Source organism: Symsagittifera roscoffensis, chromosome 5 (genome assembly GCF_963678635.1).
Source record: "Symsagittifera roscoffensis chromosome 5, txSymRosc1.1, whole genome shotgun sequence".
Lineage (NCBI taxonomy): Eukaryota > Metazoa > Xenacoelomorpha > Acoela > Convolutidae > Symsagittifera > Symsagittifera roscoffensis.
Window position 1 is genome coordinate 52,790,232 of NC_087066.1, and position 14,326 is coordinate 52,804,557.

The window sequence follows — 14,326 nt, forward strand, 5'->3', positions numbered from 1 at the left end:
ATCTTGTGAACAGAAATCGAGCTCAACAAAAGCAAAAAATTAAATTTCAGGCCACATGTAATGCACGCAAATTGGGTTCAACAAAAACAACGATTGCAGTTTAAGAAAACTCAACTGTTTAAAAAACAAACAGCACAAAAATACACCTGTGGTAAAAAAAACGGAGAAAATTGGAACAAATTGCAGGTTTTTAAAGTCACAAAACATTCAGCAATAAATTCACAGCGAATTGCAGTTGTACACGATAAAATTGTCTAGCAATTTATTTAAACTTTTTGAATTCACTTAAAATTTGTTTCATAGAGAAAAATTATCAAATGCAAAAACGAGAATTAAAAATTATAGCTGACCATCGTTGTAAAAATACATGATGCAAATATATACTAAGCGGTAAAAAACTTTGAACTTGTAATTTTTAAAAACTGCTAAAAATTCCGGACAGAAGTGAAAAAAAATCATGTAGCAGAAAACCAAACAGTTAAAAGTGAACTCTAATAACCTTGGAGTCGTTGAGAGACTTGATGAGCTGTTCGTCGTCCAGGATGTTTCCCTCTGAGTTGAACAGCTGTTTGAGGATGTTGTCCTCGATGGACTTGAGTTGGTTCTTGTCACTGTTGATCTTCACTATCAACTGGTTCCTCTGCTCCTCCAAGTCAGGTCGCTCAATCCTCACCACGTCTCTACAAACACGACAATGTACTTTTATGTTAGGACTAGGGTTCGAATCGCAGCAGGAACCCGTCTTCTTTCTAACCTTTTCCCCAATTTCAAGTTTTTAAAAATTTTTTATAAATTTTTCTCCAAGGGCAAGTTGCTGGAGGATCAACAGATCATGTTATTTGTTCGTTCCGGGTCTCGGTACTCCCCTGCACTAGAAACGGATCTACAACTTTCACGAGGGGGATTTAAAAATAGTAGCCTGCCACGATTCTGTCTATACTGCTCGTTTTAAAAATTACACATGGTGAATTACCCAGCACTATAAAATCGTTCCAAATTGAATTATTATGAGCCTAATAACAGGACAGTCGGAACATTCAGGGTTTGGCCCTTATACGAGCAATTCTCTTTGTAGATACAAGCGTTTGAAGTTCAGTGCTATGTTAATGCCTAAAAATTAACCCCAATCATGCCTGGTAAACAGTTTTTATCGTCAAGAACTAGTTTAAAATCTAAAACCAAATTCGATAGATTATTAATGAGTCACTGTGATATAATTTGAGGCAACATCGAGGCAATATGAAGAAATTAAAATACCGGTACAAATATAAATTGAGGCGAAAATCGAATAATATATTTTTCTAACGAGCTAATGTTACTGGGGCGAAATTATTTCAAGTAAAAAAATCTGAGAATGCTTTGCAGATACAAGCAACAAAACTCTGAAAATTCCACTAAAGCTAAAAATAAGCCGAAAAAAATACTGCAAAAGAACACGAGTGCCAACTTTTTGATAGTTCAATAGACAACCGAGACGTTTTTGTTCCGACGTTCTGACTTTAAACCAACAGTTTGCTGGGAATTTTTTAAATCATCCGAAAAATAGTAGGACTCTAACTTCAAATTGAACAGATATTCCACTTACTGTCATTTTTTGTTAAACACAGATGCGAAGCTGTGCTTCGCAAACACTTGCGAGAACACAACCAAAAAGCAGCTCTATCAAATGAAAAAGAAAAAGTAGAAATAAGCCTCGAATTAGCAAAACTCGGCTACGTGTAGGATTTGAATCTACGACCAACTGCAATCAAGAGATTTTGAGTCTGATGCACTATCCACGCAGCAACACAAGCTTAACAACCGGCAAGCACTGGTCACGAATAAAGCAGCTACATATTATGCTGATAAATTGCCAATGCAATTCAACAAAAGTGGGTTGAACCAAATTACGCAGGGAAAACCTTAGCACCATGTTAGTTTTGCTATACTATCAATCTCAGAATCAGCAGATTTGTTTTGAAAAAAAGAATAACTTTCCAAAAAACGAGCAAAATTTCAAAAATTGGACATTTTCTAAGGCCATATAAACTTTTTCAAAATGCAGGACATAGCCGCTTCTGCAGGTAAGATTCGAATAACTGATTATTTTCTTTAGGTTTTCTTTCTTTTTCCGATTTGGCAGGATAGTTTTTGAGAAAATTCAAAAAGTTTTAAGCCAAAATTTCAAAAAGTGGGCTCTTTTGAGGCCATATTTTTTCTACCGATTTTGGGGAACAGCCGCTTGAGATGGGGAGATCCCCATAACGTGTTATTTTGATTGAAACCTTCATCTCAGATTTGTGCCTTTAATAGTTCAGAAAATGAAAAAAGTCGAAACAAATAGGTAAAAAAACCCTACTGAAACTTTCGAAGGACGTAGAAAGTGAGTTAAAATGAAAATAGACTAGCTAAATATTCCGACACGTTGAAGAGCAGCCGGTTTTTGAAAATCGATACAGTAGATTTTTATGAAAATTAAATTTTCTGCAAAAAGTGCAAAAAAAAATTCCAAAGCGTTGCAAAAAAAAACGAAAAACATTAAATCCCATACATTTTCATGATACATGTTTTTTTTTCAAATAGGACCTAACACAAGCCAAAAACAAAGGAGCAACATATTCCATTAAATTGTTGATGCTTAATAAGCCTAAAATGGTTAAATTGAAATATCAAAAGAGCCACCAAATGAGCAATTTTATTTGCTACTAGGGATGAAAATTTTTTTTCCTAATAATACACTACGCTGGCTTGTGTAATTATTGTAATGTTGTTTGAAACAAATCACTTTTTTCGGTTCATTTGAACAATGAAAAATGAATCAACTGTGTTAACTTATTACTATCCGAAAGTCAAAGCCTTTGTTAAGAAAAAGTTGTAAAGGTGCTCCAAAAATGGCACCAATATTTGCGACTTAGGTCGGAAAAAAGAAGGTTCGTACTAAAACACTCGCTTCGAAAGTGAAAATATTGAGGTTTCAAAATTGCCCATTATCCCAATTTGGGTTAGTTACCTGGCGATGTATTTAGATCTATGAAAATGTTAGCGGCAAAACATTCTGGTCCAGAAATCAATCAAGACTAATTGACACGGAATACTTGTGCTCGTCGTGTTTTTTCTTCAGACAAATTTCGACTTTTTAACTAGCTATTTTTGACGGAATTTTTTAATATCATTCGAAAGGTATTGTTGTCCTGAGCTTAAATTTGAAAAGATATTTTACCTGTGATCATTTTTCGTAAAGTTATGGGGGTTTAAAGATCGCCATTTTGGCCAATTTGGGACAATTAACGCGCGATATATTTCGCGTTGTTAACGCGTAAGCGGAGATTTACTCCGTCTTAAAAATAGTTCCAAATTGATAGAAGGACGCTTATATGCCATAATTGATTTGGCAGAGGAGTGAAGTTTGTACTTAAATGGCGTGCGGTGGGATGATCTTTTAACAAAAAATCCTAAAAAAAAAATTCATTTTATTTTTTTTACATCACCCAGAGGGAGAGGGTGATTGTTAAGTAGATCCCAATATTAATTGGAATTGACGGTAAATAACTGACCCCAGAAGTTGGTCCTCCAGGCCTTTCTTAGTGACTGTGAAGTTGATAATTGTGACCTTGATGCACACTTCAGGCAGGTAGTGGGGGTTGGACATTTTAGTCGTCATGTAGAACTTGAAGTTCTTGTCGTAGTCTATGTCTGAGTCACCCAGCCGGATCAGAGTTCGACCTCCCTAAAATTAAAACAAAGGATTAATTTCAAAAATATAATCCTATTTCTACTATGATGGACAATGAAGCATAGTTTCAACTTTCAAATAAAGTCTCAATGAAATCTAATTTTAGCGGTTTTGCTAGACAAAAAATGAGATAGCACAGAAACACATAAAAATGGCGGATTTTGTCGTTCGCGCAGACACACACTCAAAGGATTAAAAACACTGTCCGTGGTGAAAGTAATGCTTGCCTAGCAGTCGGCAACGTATCATTTAGCATATATATATCTCTTTTAGTATACTACCACTACTTAAAAGTTTTGGTAATTCAGCTGACAAATACCTGTTCGAACTTCTGCAAATTTTAAATTTCCCTCACGCTGTCAGAGCTCAAAACAAATGATTTGAAATCAAGGCTTGAACAGACAAAAAACTGAAAAAACTAGTCTTCTGGAAAAAAAAAAAAAGGATACATAATGAGATGTATGCCTTATGATACTGCCACGCTAGCAATAATATGATTGCGAGTTCGAAACCGCATGTGCGCTACGATTTGCAAGGCGAGCTCTTCAAAATTAGCCATAGCTTAAACAAGCTTAAATTATTAACCTTCGAGTTAGGCCGACGATCGCGTCCCTAAAGAAACAAATGAAGAAAAAAAAACCTATTCGAAGAAAAATGAAATCCAGGGGGTATCCATAGTTTTGGATCCAGAGAGGAACTATGCAAGTCAAGTCAAACCTCAAAACAATAGATCAAAATTGTAACTCCAGTTTCCAGTTGTAAATATCACTGATGGAGGTAGATAAGAAAGCCGTTTACTTCATCAATTTATAATCAACTCACTGATACGAAAGTCTGTTTGAGTAGAATGGGTTCCAGAGCTGGATCCAGATGTTCCTCCAGCTCCTCCAGGAGTACCGGCATCCCCAGTCTCACGGCATTCTCCAGGGTCCTGAGGAACCCACTGTCGGTCAGTTTGATCACCTTCAGACCATTCTTGGCCTCCCTGTTGCGGATCCAACGGTTGGCTTGGTCCTGAGAACACAGCACGCATAGATAAATTAGTCACAAACGGGTTTATAATTACAAGTGAACTTAATGGTGAGATTTGAAGTTCAATTAGCTAACAGAGAAGAAGGCAGAAGCTATATTTATAACTCAACTCAAAATGCGTTTAAATAGCTATGCCTCAATAAATCATTATGTTCTTCAACGATCGATTTGAGAATAGTTCACAATCACTCAATAAGCCACTTAAATGAAAACGCAAAGCATTGACGTGAGTTCTATTAATTTATGTACATATGTCAACACAGGGGGCGATGCGGAGGTTTGCATCACTTGCAATACAACACCAGCATAACAAACATAATCCTCCCAGATATGCACCCAGATAAGCCTAGATGGCATCAAGTACTGTTTCCATAAAAAAAAACAAGCGAAATGAGAATTTAAGACTTCTATTAGCCGGTTCCCGTAGAACAAATCGTTTTATAGCCAGCTCTGCTGTTTGCTTCGATGAGAGGTAACAAATCACAGGAAACCTGATGGCAGAAGGAACGAACGAAAGAAAGTGATATTAGCCAATCAGAAATCAGTATTGGAAAATCTCACAGACAGCGTGAAAATTCAGTTGATGGTTGAAACTTCTGCCATTTGGCTTTTGCGCTATGATTTACCTGTGGGTCGATCATAAGTGGCCATCTGCGAGCCCTGGTGACCAGGATGGCATTCTCAGTCGAGGTCGTGTCTCTGGGAAGTCCGTCCACATTCCACTGGCGGATCTCGAAGGCATCTGCCAAGACATTGGTGATGGTCATGCCCTCCGTCACCGGGATCTCCAGGTCCTTACATCTGCTCACCCACGTGTCCACAAGCTACAAAACGAGACCAGTTAGATTCGACAAAGAAACGAAGCTGGACTTCGCAAACACGAGCAAAAAGGGGCTCCAAAATGTAAGAAAATATGGTAAAATGCTCCCCCAAAGCAAGCTTTTTAAAACAAAAAATCCACCACACGCGTTTGAGGCTCAGACTGCAACTAGACCATTGACACTTTGTACCTATTCCTACCACACAGGGGCGGATCTAGGATTTTCTCGAGGGGGGGGGCGGATTTTCAAAAAAATTTCGAAAATTTTGACGACTTTTTTTAGGTCGACCAAATTGATTTTCCGAGCTGTTTTAAAGAACTAAAAAGACGCTGTTTTGGCAAAATTTTCTGCGCCGCAGGCAAATTTTTGAAAAAAGAGGTAAAAAAAACGTTTTTGGGCACTTTTTTTTGGCGCGCGCTCCCCCTCAAAGTTAGTATGTATTGGCGCCAAAGGCGCCTTTAGAAAATTTTTAGGGTCGGTAGGCCACAAATGGATTTCTTAAAAAGTACCAAAGGGACCCTTTGGGTCGGCAGGGGGTCGAATCCCTGAGGGAGGGGGCGTCCGACCCCCCCCCTTAAATCCGCCCCTGCTACCACATATGCTTTAAAAGGATCACAAGATTTTCAAGAACTGTAATGAATATTGCGACTTATTTCAAAAATATCAATCCTGATGGCAAAATATTTTTTTACATGACTTATTAAAGCTGAAATTTGAATTTCAAACTTGCATTAAACCTGAAATTTGAATTTCTAAAGAAGAAAACGTAAATAAAATGCAGAGCAAAATGCAGAGCTAAAATGATCTCTTTAACTATACCCCCCCTCGGGTACCTGGTATCGAATATCCCCCCTATAAAGAAATAAATCAACGGTTAAGCATATCAGAACTTTTTACTTAGTAAAGAATATCCCCCTTTTGCAAAAAGAGGATATAGTTAAAGAGATCCGGTAAAAAAAATCACGGGTTGATGGTGAAAAAAACTACAAAAACGAAGAATACGTGGTTAAAATGCAGAGTAAAAGTGCACACCTCATTTCTGTAGACACTGGTGAATGCTCCGTAGTATGCGACACAGGCAGCAGCTGCGAACACATCGCCGACCACATTGCCTATCTGCTCATTGAACGTCTCCACACTCTCCTTCCACCTCACCTGAACACACAGTTATTCACAATCAAGCCTTCTGATTGGTCGGTTTTTGCCAAATTGTTGGCAGTATCGGGAACAATGAGCAACTTAATCGATCAAAAAAGTAAAACTTTTAAGTTTATTTGAATTTTTGACAGTTTTACAGTGCTGATTTAATTTTTCCGGATACAATAAACAAAACTTGAAATCCAAAATGCGTTTTTCTCAATTTGGGTATATTGTAGACAAAAAAGGTCAATAAAAAATATGCCAGAAATACTGTATCAATGGTTGGCAAAACTACACCAAGAGCCTCTCATGTAGCCCAACAAATACTATAATCTCAAAAAAGTTGAACAAAACCTTATTTCAAATAAAAAATTGGTATTTTATATGATAAAAGTGACAATTTATAACAATCAAAAGAAAATAATATTCTTGATACATAATTGAAAAGATTTGCCACTCTCAAAAGTTGTTGGACTACATAAGAAACTCATTTTGGTAAAAGACTACCAGCAATTGATTCAGCAGTTCTGGCCTAATTTTTGATTGACTAAAAAGAACTGACCGGCTTTCTGAAATGATGTCGATTTTAAATTGCGGGCTCAAACTTCGTGAAAAAATTGCACCATAAAAATTCGGTAAAAATGTTAAGCAATTTTTCTCTCCATCCTTTTTCGTTTACATCGTTTCAGAAACACACAAATTAAATATAAAATGTTGTTCGTTTTGTCCGGATAATTTAAATCAGCTCTGTATGTTATTAAATGATGATTTCGAAAAAATGGTTTTCGACGTCAACATGAGCAGTTTTAGGTTTAATATTTTCGTTTAGATTTTTTAACAAAAAAAATCGGTAACAACAGTTGGGCACTAAATTTAATAACTGTATTAAATTTCTGTAACAAATCAATTTTACGCGAACACAAAACAAAGTTAAGCACAACAGCTAATCTGGAGTGGTCTCGCAAAGCAAACCAAAATTGCTTCAGTAACGAGTCTAGAAAACTACAAAGCAGCATCACTCTAAAAAGCGCCAAATTTTAACACTTTTTGGATAAAAGAACCCTAATAAAAAATCAATAGGTAAACCTTTTATTCTATTGGGAATTTTCAAAACAAAAATCCAATTATGAAAATAAATTCCAGCTAACTTTCCCAGACAATTGCTTTTTGTTGTTTGAGATAATAACTTGGTTAGTAAAGAAGAGAACTTGAGCCGAAAAAAACTGTTGTCATAAAAAATTTAGAGCTATAAAATTTTCAAAAAAAAAAATTTAAAAACATATTTTACCCTCGAAACTACGCAACTTAATTTGACTAAGCTGAAATAGCATCAGCCATAACTGTTTAATTGAAAAAAAAACACAAATTACAGTAGTTTCAATCATAGCAAAAACTGTTTAAATCAAAAAATTTATTTGAAAAAAAAGCTATTAACTGAAACGAACTTTATACTACCTAATAGATAGTAGTTCCATTTAAATTTTCAAGACTTGAGGATCCCAGTGGTCTGCATGTCAGCAGTCGTGAAATTGACCATTCCTACTAAAATTGATCATTCTGACCAAAATTACCAGAATTTTTTTCCCGTAAACAATTGACCAAAATTATTTACGGGAAAAAAAGTCAAGTACCCGATTGCGATAATCTCGCTTATCGCAGGGGTAAATAGTAAGCTGAAATACTTTTTCTTTAAAAACCATATTTGCATTCACTAAAACTTAATCAAAAATCATAATTAAATTTTTTAGACTTTTAACAAAAAAAAATTGGTAACAACAGTTGGGCACTAAATTTAATAACTGTATTTAAGTTCTGTAACAAATCAATTTTACGCGAACACAAAACAAGTTTAAGCACTACAGCTAATCTGGAGTGGTCTCGCAAAGCAAACCAAAATTGCTTCAGTAACGAGTCCAGAAAACTACAAAGCAGCATCAGACTCTAAAAAGCGCCAATTTTAAATATTTTTTGGATAAAAGAACCCTAATAAAAAATCAATCGGTAAACCTTTTATTCTAATGGGAACTTTCAAAACAAAAATCCAATTATGAAAATAAATTCCAGCTAACTTTCCCAAAAAAAAAGTTTTCAAAAAAAAAATTAAAAACATACTTTACCCTCGAAACTACGCAACTTAATTTGACTAAGCTGAAATAGCATCAGCCATAACTGTTTAATTGAAAAAAAAAACAAAATACAGAAGTTTCAATCATAGCAAAAACTGTTTAAATCAAAAATTTTATTTGAAAAAAAAGCTATTAACTGAAACGAACTTTTAACTACCTAATAGATAGTAGTTCCATTTAAAATTTGAAGACATGAGGATGCCAGTAGTCTGCATGTCAGCAGTCGTGAAATTGACCATTCCTACTAAAATTGACCATTTTGACCAAAACTACCAGAAATTTTTTTCCCGTAAATAATTGACCAAAATTATTTACGGGAAAAAAGTCAAGTACCCGATTGCGATAATCTCACTTATCGCAGGGGTAAATAGTAAGCTGAAAAACTTTTTTCTTTAAAAACCATATTTGCATTCACTAAAACTTAATCAAAAATCATAATTAATTTTTTTTAGACTTTTGCAAAATTTTGACAGAAAAAATTATGATAAGACCTATATTTTTTCAGCTCATTTCAGACCTATATTTTCAGCACATTTCAGATCTAAAATGGGTCGCTTTGGGTCGATATTTATGACTTCAAGCAAAAAAATGGCTATTTGTCGAGCAATTTGTAATTGAAAACTATTGGCTAATGTTTAAAAAAACTCGTGCTTTTTCCGACAACATACAATTCTGTTATATAGTATTTAGTTTATTTGATTGCTCTAATATTAAACGGATGATCTATCCTATCCATCACCATTACTATCAACCACTATTAACATGTTAAAATTGGTCGGAACGATTAAAAAAAATCAAAGAACAAAAGAACAGCAAAGAGAGCGTCCTCAAGGCCGAATCCGCTATCAGTTCACAAAATACACAGTTTGGCCTCGCAATGAAAAAAAATAACCTGTTCGTCTGCGAGTGCGGTGGTGAGTTTTCCGGCCCTCTTCAGTCTGCCGGTGGTCTGTGCCATCTGCTTGGCCAACTTGTCCTTTTCATCAACACTGTTGTCGTACATGGCCTGCAGATCCGCTATCTACACACAACACAAAAAACAATTAAAACACTAAATAAACTAAAATAACAAACATCTTTTTTTAATTTGTAATATTCAACAGCTTTTATATTTTTAATAAACAAAATAAACATATTTTTCCTTTTGGTTGTAATAGTATTACAGCCAAAAAGAAAAAGATGATGGCGAAAATAGTCAATTTTTTTTCGAACACCAGAAAATTGCTGGCTGGCTTTCAACAAATTTTACCATAAACTCCCTGCAATATATTTGTCTGTCAGACTTTTCACGACATTTGTAGAACAGTTAGATGTTTAATTCATCACTTTTTTCATTTCGGCAGTCTTGTATCTTTCTTTTACCCAATTTTGTGGCTGCACACAATTTAAACATCATAGCATTGTGTAATAATTGTTGAACATTCAAGAAGTTTTGACACAAGAAAAGTCGGTGTAATTTAGAGGCTCTTGACAGCAACGTTTGCTTTCTGGGGTCTGTTCTGTTATACGGCCCAAATTATCAAAATGTTGATTGAGCTTCTGTTTTTATTGAAAACGCTGGGATGTATTTTCGCTAATATTAATTTCAACCAATCAGATTCCAGCATCATCATCAAATTTTCCAAATAGCAAAAAGAATAGTTTTTGGGCCGTATAACAGAAAAGACCCGATTTCTGATTTTTTTAAATATCCTTTAAAAAGGTTGAGTGTGATGGAACTGAACTGACCTTGGCCTCGACGCCTGCCAACTTGTCCTGTTTCTCCTTGAGGACACTCATCACAGTATCCAACTCCCCCTGCGCCTGGGCCAACTTCTGTCTCTTGGGCTCCACAGTTTTGTGCACTTTCGCATAAAGGTCCATGGCACGAACCCACATGCACAGAGATTTGCACGCTCTGGACACTTTCTCAACCTGAAATAAACAGAACATTTAGGGGATCTTCTTAATAATTACCACCCCCCTTTAAGAAAAGGGGGGGGGGGCAATTGTTAAGTAGATTAATATAACCCATTTTCGACCAATCAGAATGCAGCAAAATTCTAATTCTCAATAGAAAGCTCAGTGCTAATTTACTGCTTTTATTAATAGGGGTGGCAACTCTTAAGTAGAAAAAAAACAAGTATGAAAGATGGGTCCCGCAATTTTTGAGAAAATTTTAACAACACAAGTAAACAAATTCTTAACCTGTTTCCGAAAACTTTAAGTATCAAAAATTCCTTCAGGGTACCACCTTGTTTTTAGGGACCAAACTATCATACTTCTACCAACATTTATTAAATTAATGTACCAATAGAAGGACTAAAGTGTATTAAATTCATGATGGAATATATTGAAAAATTGACAAAACAACAATAACAAAAAAGACACATTTATGAAATACACGTTCTAAAATTTTGAGAGAACTGACTAATAAAAGCAAAGACTGATTTGAAAATTTCAGGTCAATTTAAGAAATTAATGTAAGAATATATTGAAAAAACTGAAAAGCTAAGTTTGTCAAAAATTCAACAAGGCGATATATTGCTTGCAGGGGGATTAAGGGGGGTGGGTTTCGAGTCTTTCGATTTTCATAGGATTTATTTTTTGCACTTTGGTACCATTTACGAGAACCTTTTTGAAAAAGCGCATTAAGCATAATTATATACTAATTGTGAAGGAAGAACACGCACCAAAAATGCCATTTTTGGTCAAAAAGTCTACAAAACCAATTTTCTGGCCCAGAATTTTTGCCAGTGGAGAGATTTTGGGTCAGTTTAGAAAATAAAATTTATCGACCAAAAGAAAAACTCAGCAAATTTTTTGATTTTTTTAAAACCCCCTTTCAGCCCTCAAGAAAATATTAGATCCGCTCTCGATTACCTCCTTGAAGAAATTACGTATTTTTAAATGGGTATAGGTATTAGATACACATCACATGCTCATACAATTTATAACCAAAATCTTTAATTTTTAATCAGGAAATGGCAAAAATTCGAAATCGGAGCCAGAAAAAGCTACATTGAAAGCCGCATCGAATTTACAAACTTCTGTTAATACTGAATTGGGTGGCGTACCTGATCCGGGTGGAATTTGGGGTTGTCGATGTACTTCTTCAGTTTCTTCAGAATAGTTTCGGGAATGTGGTCTTTGTCATACTCCTTCAGTTTGGACATGAACTGACCATCTCCCAACACCTTCTTTGAGTTATCCCAGTCAGGTCTACAAAACATACCAATTTTTGACAAATATCGAAAACTGTGAAATCATTACTAATTTTCACATTGATCCTTAACTTCACGTCCAAGAAATTGTATTTAAGAATGTCGAATACTTTCTTTAACAAGGAGCAGAGTAAAAACAACGTCAACGAACTCGAGGAAGCCAACAAACAATTAGTTTTGGTGTTTATTTTCATCTTTCTTGAGTTTAATTGTAGAAACAACCTACATCAGCTCTTTTAATTTCAGGAACATTGCAGGATTTAAATTTTCAGTAAGACTAGCGCAATTTGAGAAACTTTGAACTAGGTATTTGGCTATTGGAAAAGGTAATTTGTGCTCCACTTATAATATGAATTTGACAATCGAACTACAAAAGAAACACAAATTTATTCTCTAACACACTTCCTTATAAGGGCGTGATTGATACACAATGAAGGCGAATCAAAGTATAAGCGAAAGTATTGGGGAAAATTCGAATTGTTTTCGAAAGTTAACCAGCTGAAGTTACGATTCACGTAAATTTTAAGATGTAAGGCACCATTAAAAATTTAGAACCAAAAATTCGTCAATCAAACTATACAATAATCATTAAAAGAACAAATTCCGCAAAAAATAATAGATCCAAGCTAGATAATATATCAACAGCTAACATACGAAAACATTATCACAGAAGTTAAGCTAAGTCGAGAAAAAATTTAAAAAGTCAAAAATGTTTTAAGAACCTAGGTCTACCAACATTTAAATTTTCGGAAGTCTCGATAAAAATTCGCAAAAGGCATACATGCCAGACAATTTAATATCAATTTAGCAACGGAACAAAACTTACGAAGAGGAAAACCAAAAAAATATAATGAAACTGGAATGAACAACACTTGCAACTGCAAAGAAAGTTGCTTGCAGCACAAGCAAAATCCGTGATGTGGCAACTTAACCGACAAAACTTGAGCAGACAAACGAAAGTCCGACAATTCAATTTTTATTGAAAAAAAATTCCATTGCAAAAAACAATTGCAAAAAAAAAACAGAATCCGGCCGAGACTCGACCCCGGAACTTAGAGAAGGGACCTGGAAATGGGAAGGAGTGAATAAAACGGCCATGCTATCTGATTGAACTGATTTTGTTAAACTTGCTGTTAACCCGAAAAAAAACTGTCTAAGTTCCGATTTGATAACACTGGCAAATCGCAAGCCGTAATAACTTTCAGGAATAAACTGACAATTACAAAGCGGTAACTGAGTAAACTGAATTGAAATAGACACCTATCAGCTAAGAAAAAATGGTCACTTTTGAGTTCTAATTTTGTGCAAAAAGAAAAAAATGAGCTTTAAGACCATATGTATGCTTAGAATATCAGTATAAACAGCTCTGTAAGAAATTCAAAAAATGCTTCTGTTTAATACAGGAAGGTTTGATACAGGAAAGTTTTATACATGCAGGTGTTATACATTTATACAGGAAAAAATCTTGTTCCCGATTTTAGTTTAAGAAAGAGTGTTTTAAAAAGAGTTTCTGAAAAATTAAGCCTTGTACCCAATGTGATAACACATGTGAATCGCAAGTGTAATGATTTCAAATTTTAAATTCGAGGTCATTTTGACTCACTTGACATTCATGAGAATGCAGACCGACTCCATGACAGTCTGTACTAATTCGGGTGGCTTGGCGAACACCCTCACTTCACTGATGTCATTCTTGTCCAGGGAGTCCAGCGCTTTCTGGGCAGCTTCCAGGGCTGGAAGAGCCTCGTCCAGGTCCCTCTGGGCATCGTCCGCAATCGATTTAGTCTCGCCCGCTTTCACACGTGCCATCGCTTCGTCTTCCGCCACAACGCTACGCACCTGGATATAAGAAAATGTGCAAAATCAAGTTGGAAAAGGTGGAAAACATTTAAAATCAAACATATTTATTTGAGCTGAGAGTTTCAATATCTCTCAGATTGTTTGAAAAGTTCTGCTAGTTAATTTTAGGCTGCTATTTAAAAATTTCCGAGGAAAAAGTATTAAACTGAAAAAGTCAAACAAAAACTTTTTAATTTTTCTGTGAAAACATATCAAATAAAACGGAATCTCGGACATTTTAAAACATCATTATGCTTTTTAGATACAATTGAAACTATTCGATAAATAAAACACCTGTAAGCGTGCCAGGTTTTCATTTATTTGTGAAAATAATTGTAAACTTTGTGTAAAATTCTGTTTTTTTTTGTGATTCTTATCATTTAGGAAATCATTGTAGCAAAGAAAGTAAACCTAGCCAACAGAAAGTTCGGAAAATGTTAACGAACTTTTGAA

The 14,326-nt window shown here is 35.1% G+C and overlaps 3 protein-coding genes across 4 annotated transcripts in view; 2 read left to right on the forward strand and 1 right to left on the reverse strand.

The window, feature by feature from the left end:
- Positions 1-14,326, forward strand: part of LOC134846552 (centrosomal protein of 41 kDa-like) — a 604,453-nt gene that overhangs the window by 108,607 nt on the left and 481,520 nt on the right. The window lies entirely within an intron of this gene.
- LOC134846553 (dynein axonemal heavy chain 6-like) overlaps positions 1-14,326 on the reverse strand; it is a 115,031-nt gene that overhangs the window by 24,827 nt on the left and 75,878 nt on the right. Inside the window, exons 42-50 of the mRNA XM_063863938.1 lie at positions 13,638-13,873; positions 11,888-12,032; positions 10,560-10,745; positions 9,724-9,852; positions 6,598-6,720; positions 5,371-5,568; positions 4,535-4,726; positions 3,534-3,706; positions 500-680 (exon numbers count right to left, since the gene is read on the reverse strand). Coding sequence (XP_063720008.1) covers positions 500-680; positions 3,534-3,706; positions 4,535-4,726; positions 5,371-5,568; positions 6,598-6,720; positions 9,724-9,852; positions 10,560-10,745; positions 11,888-12,032; positions 13,638-13,873 — 1,563 coding nt within the window. The remainder of the gene's footprint in view (positions 1-499; positions 681-3,533; positions 3,707-4,534; positions 4,727-5,370; positions 5,569-6,597; positions 6,721-9,723; positions 9,853-10,559; positions 10,746-11,887; positions 12,033-13,637; positions 13,874-14,326) is intronic.
- The window catches only part of LOC134846551 (uncharacterized), a 138,965-nt gene that overhangs the window by 14,577 nt on the left and 110,062 nt on the right, over positions 1-14,326 (forward strand). The gene's annotated exons all lie outside the window — the stretch shown is intronic.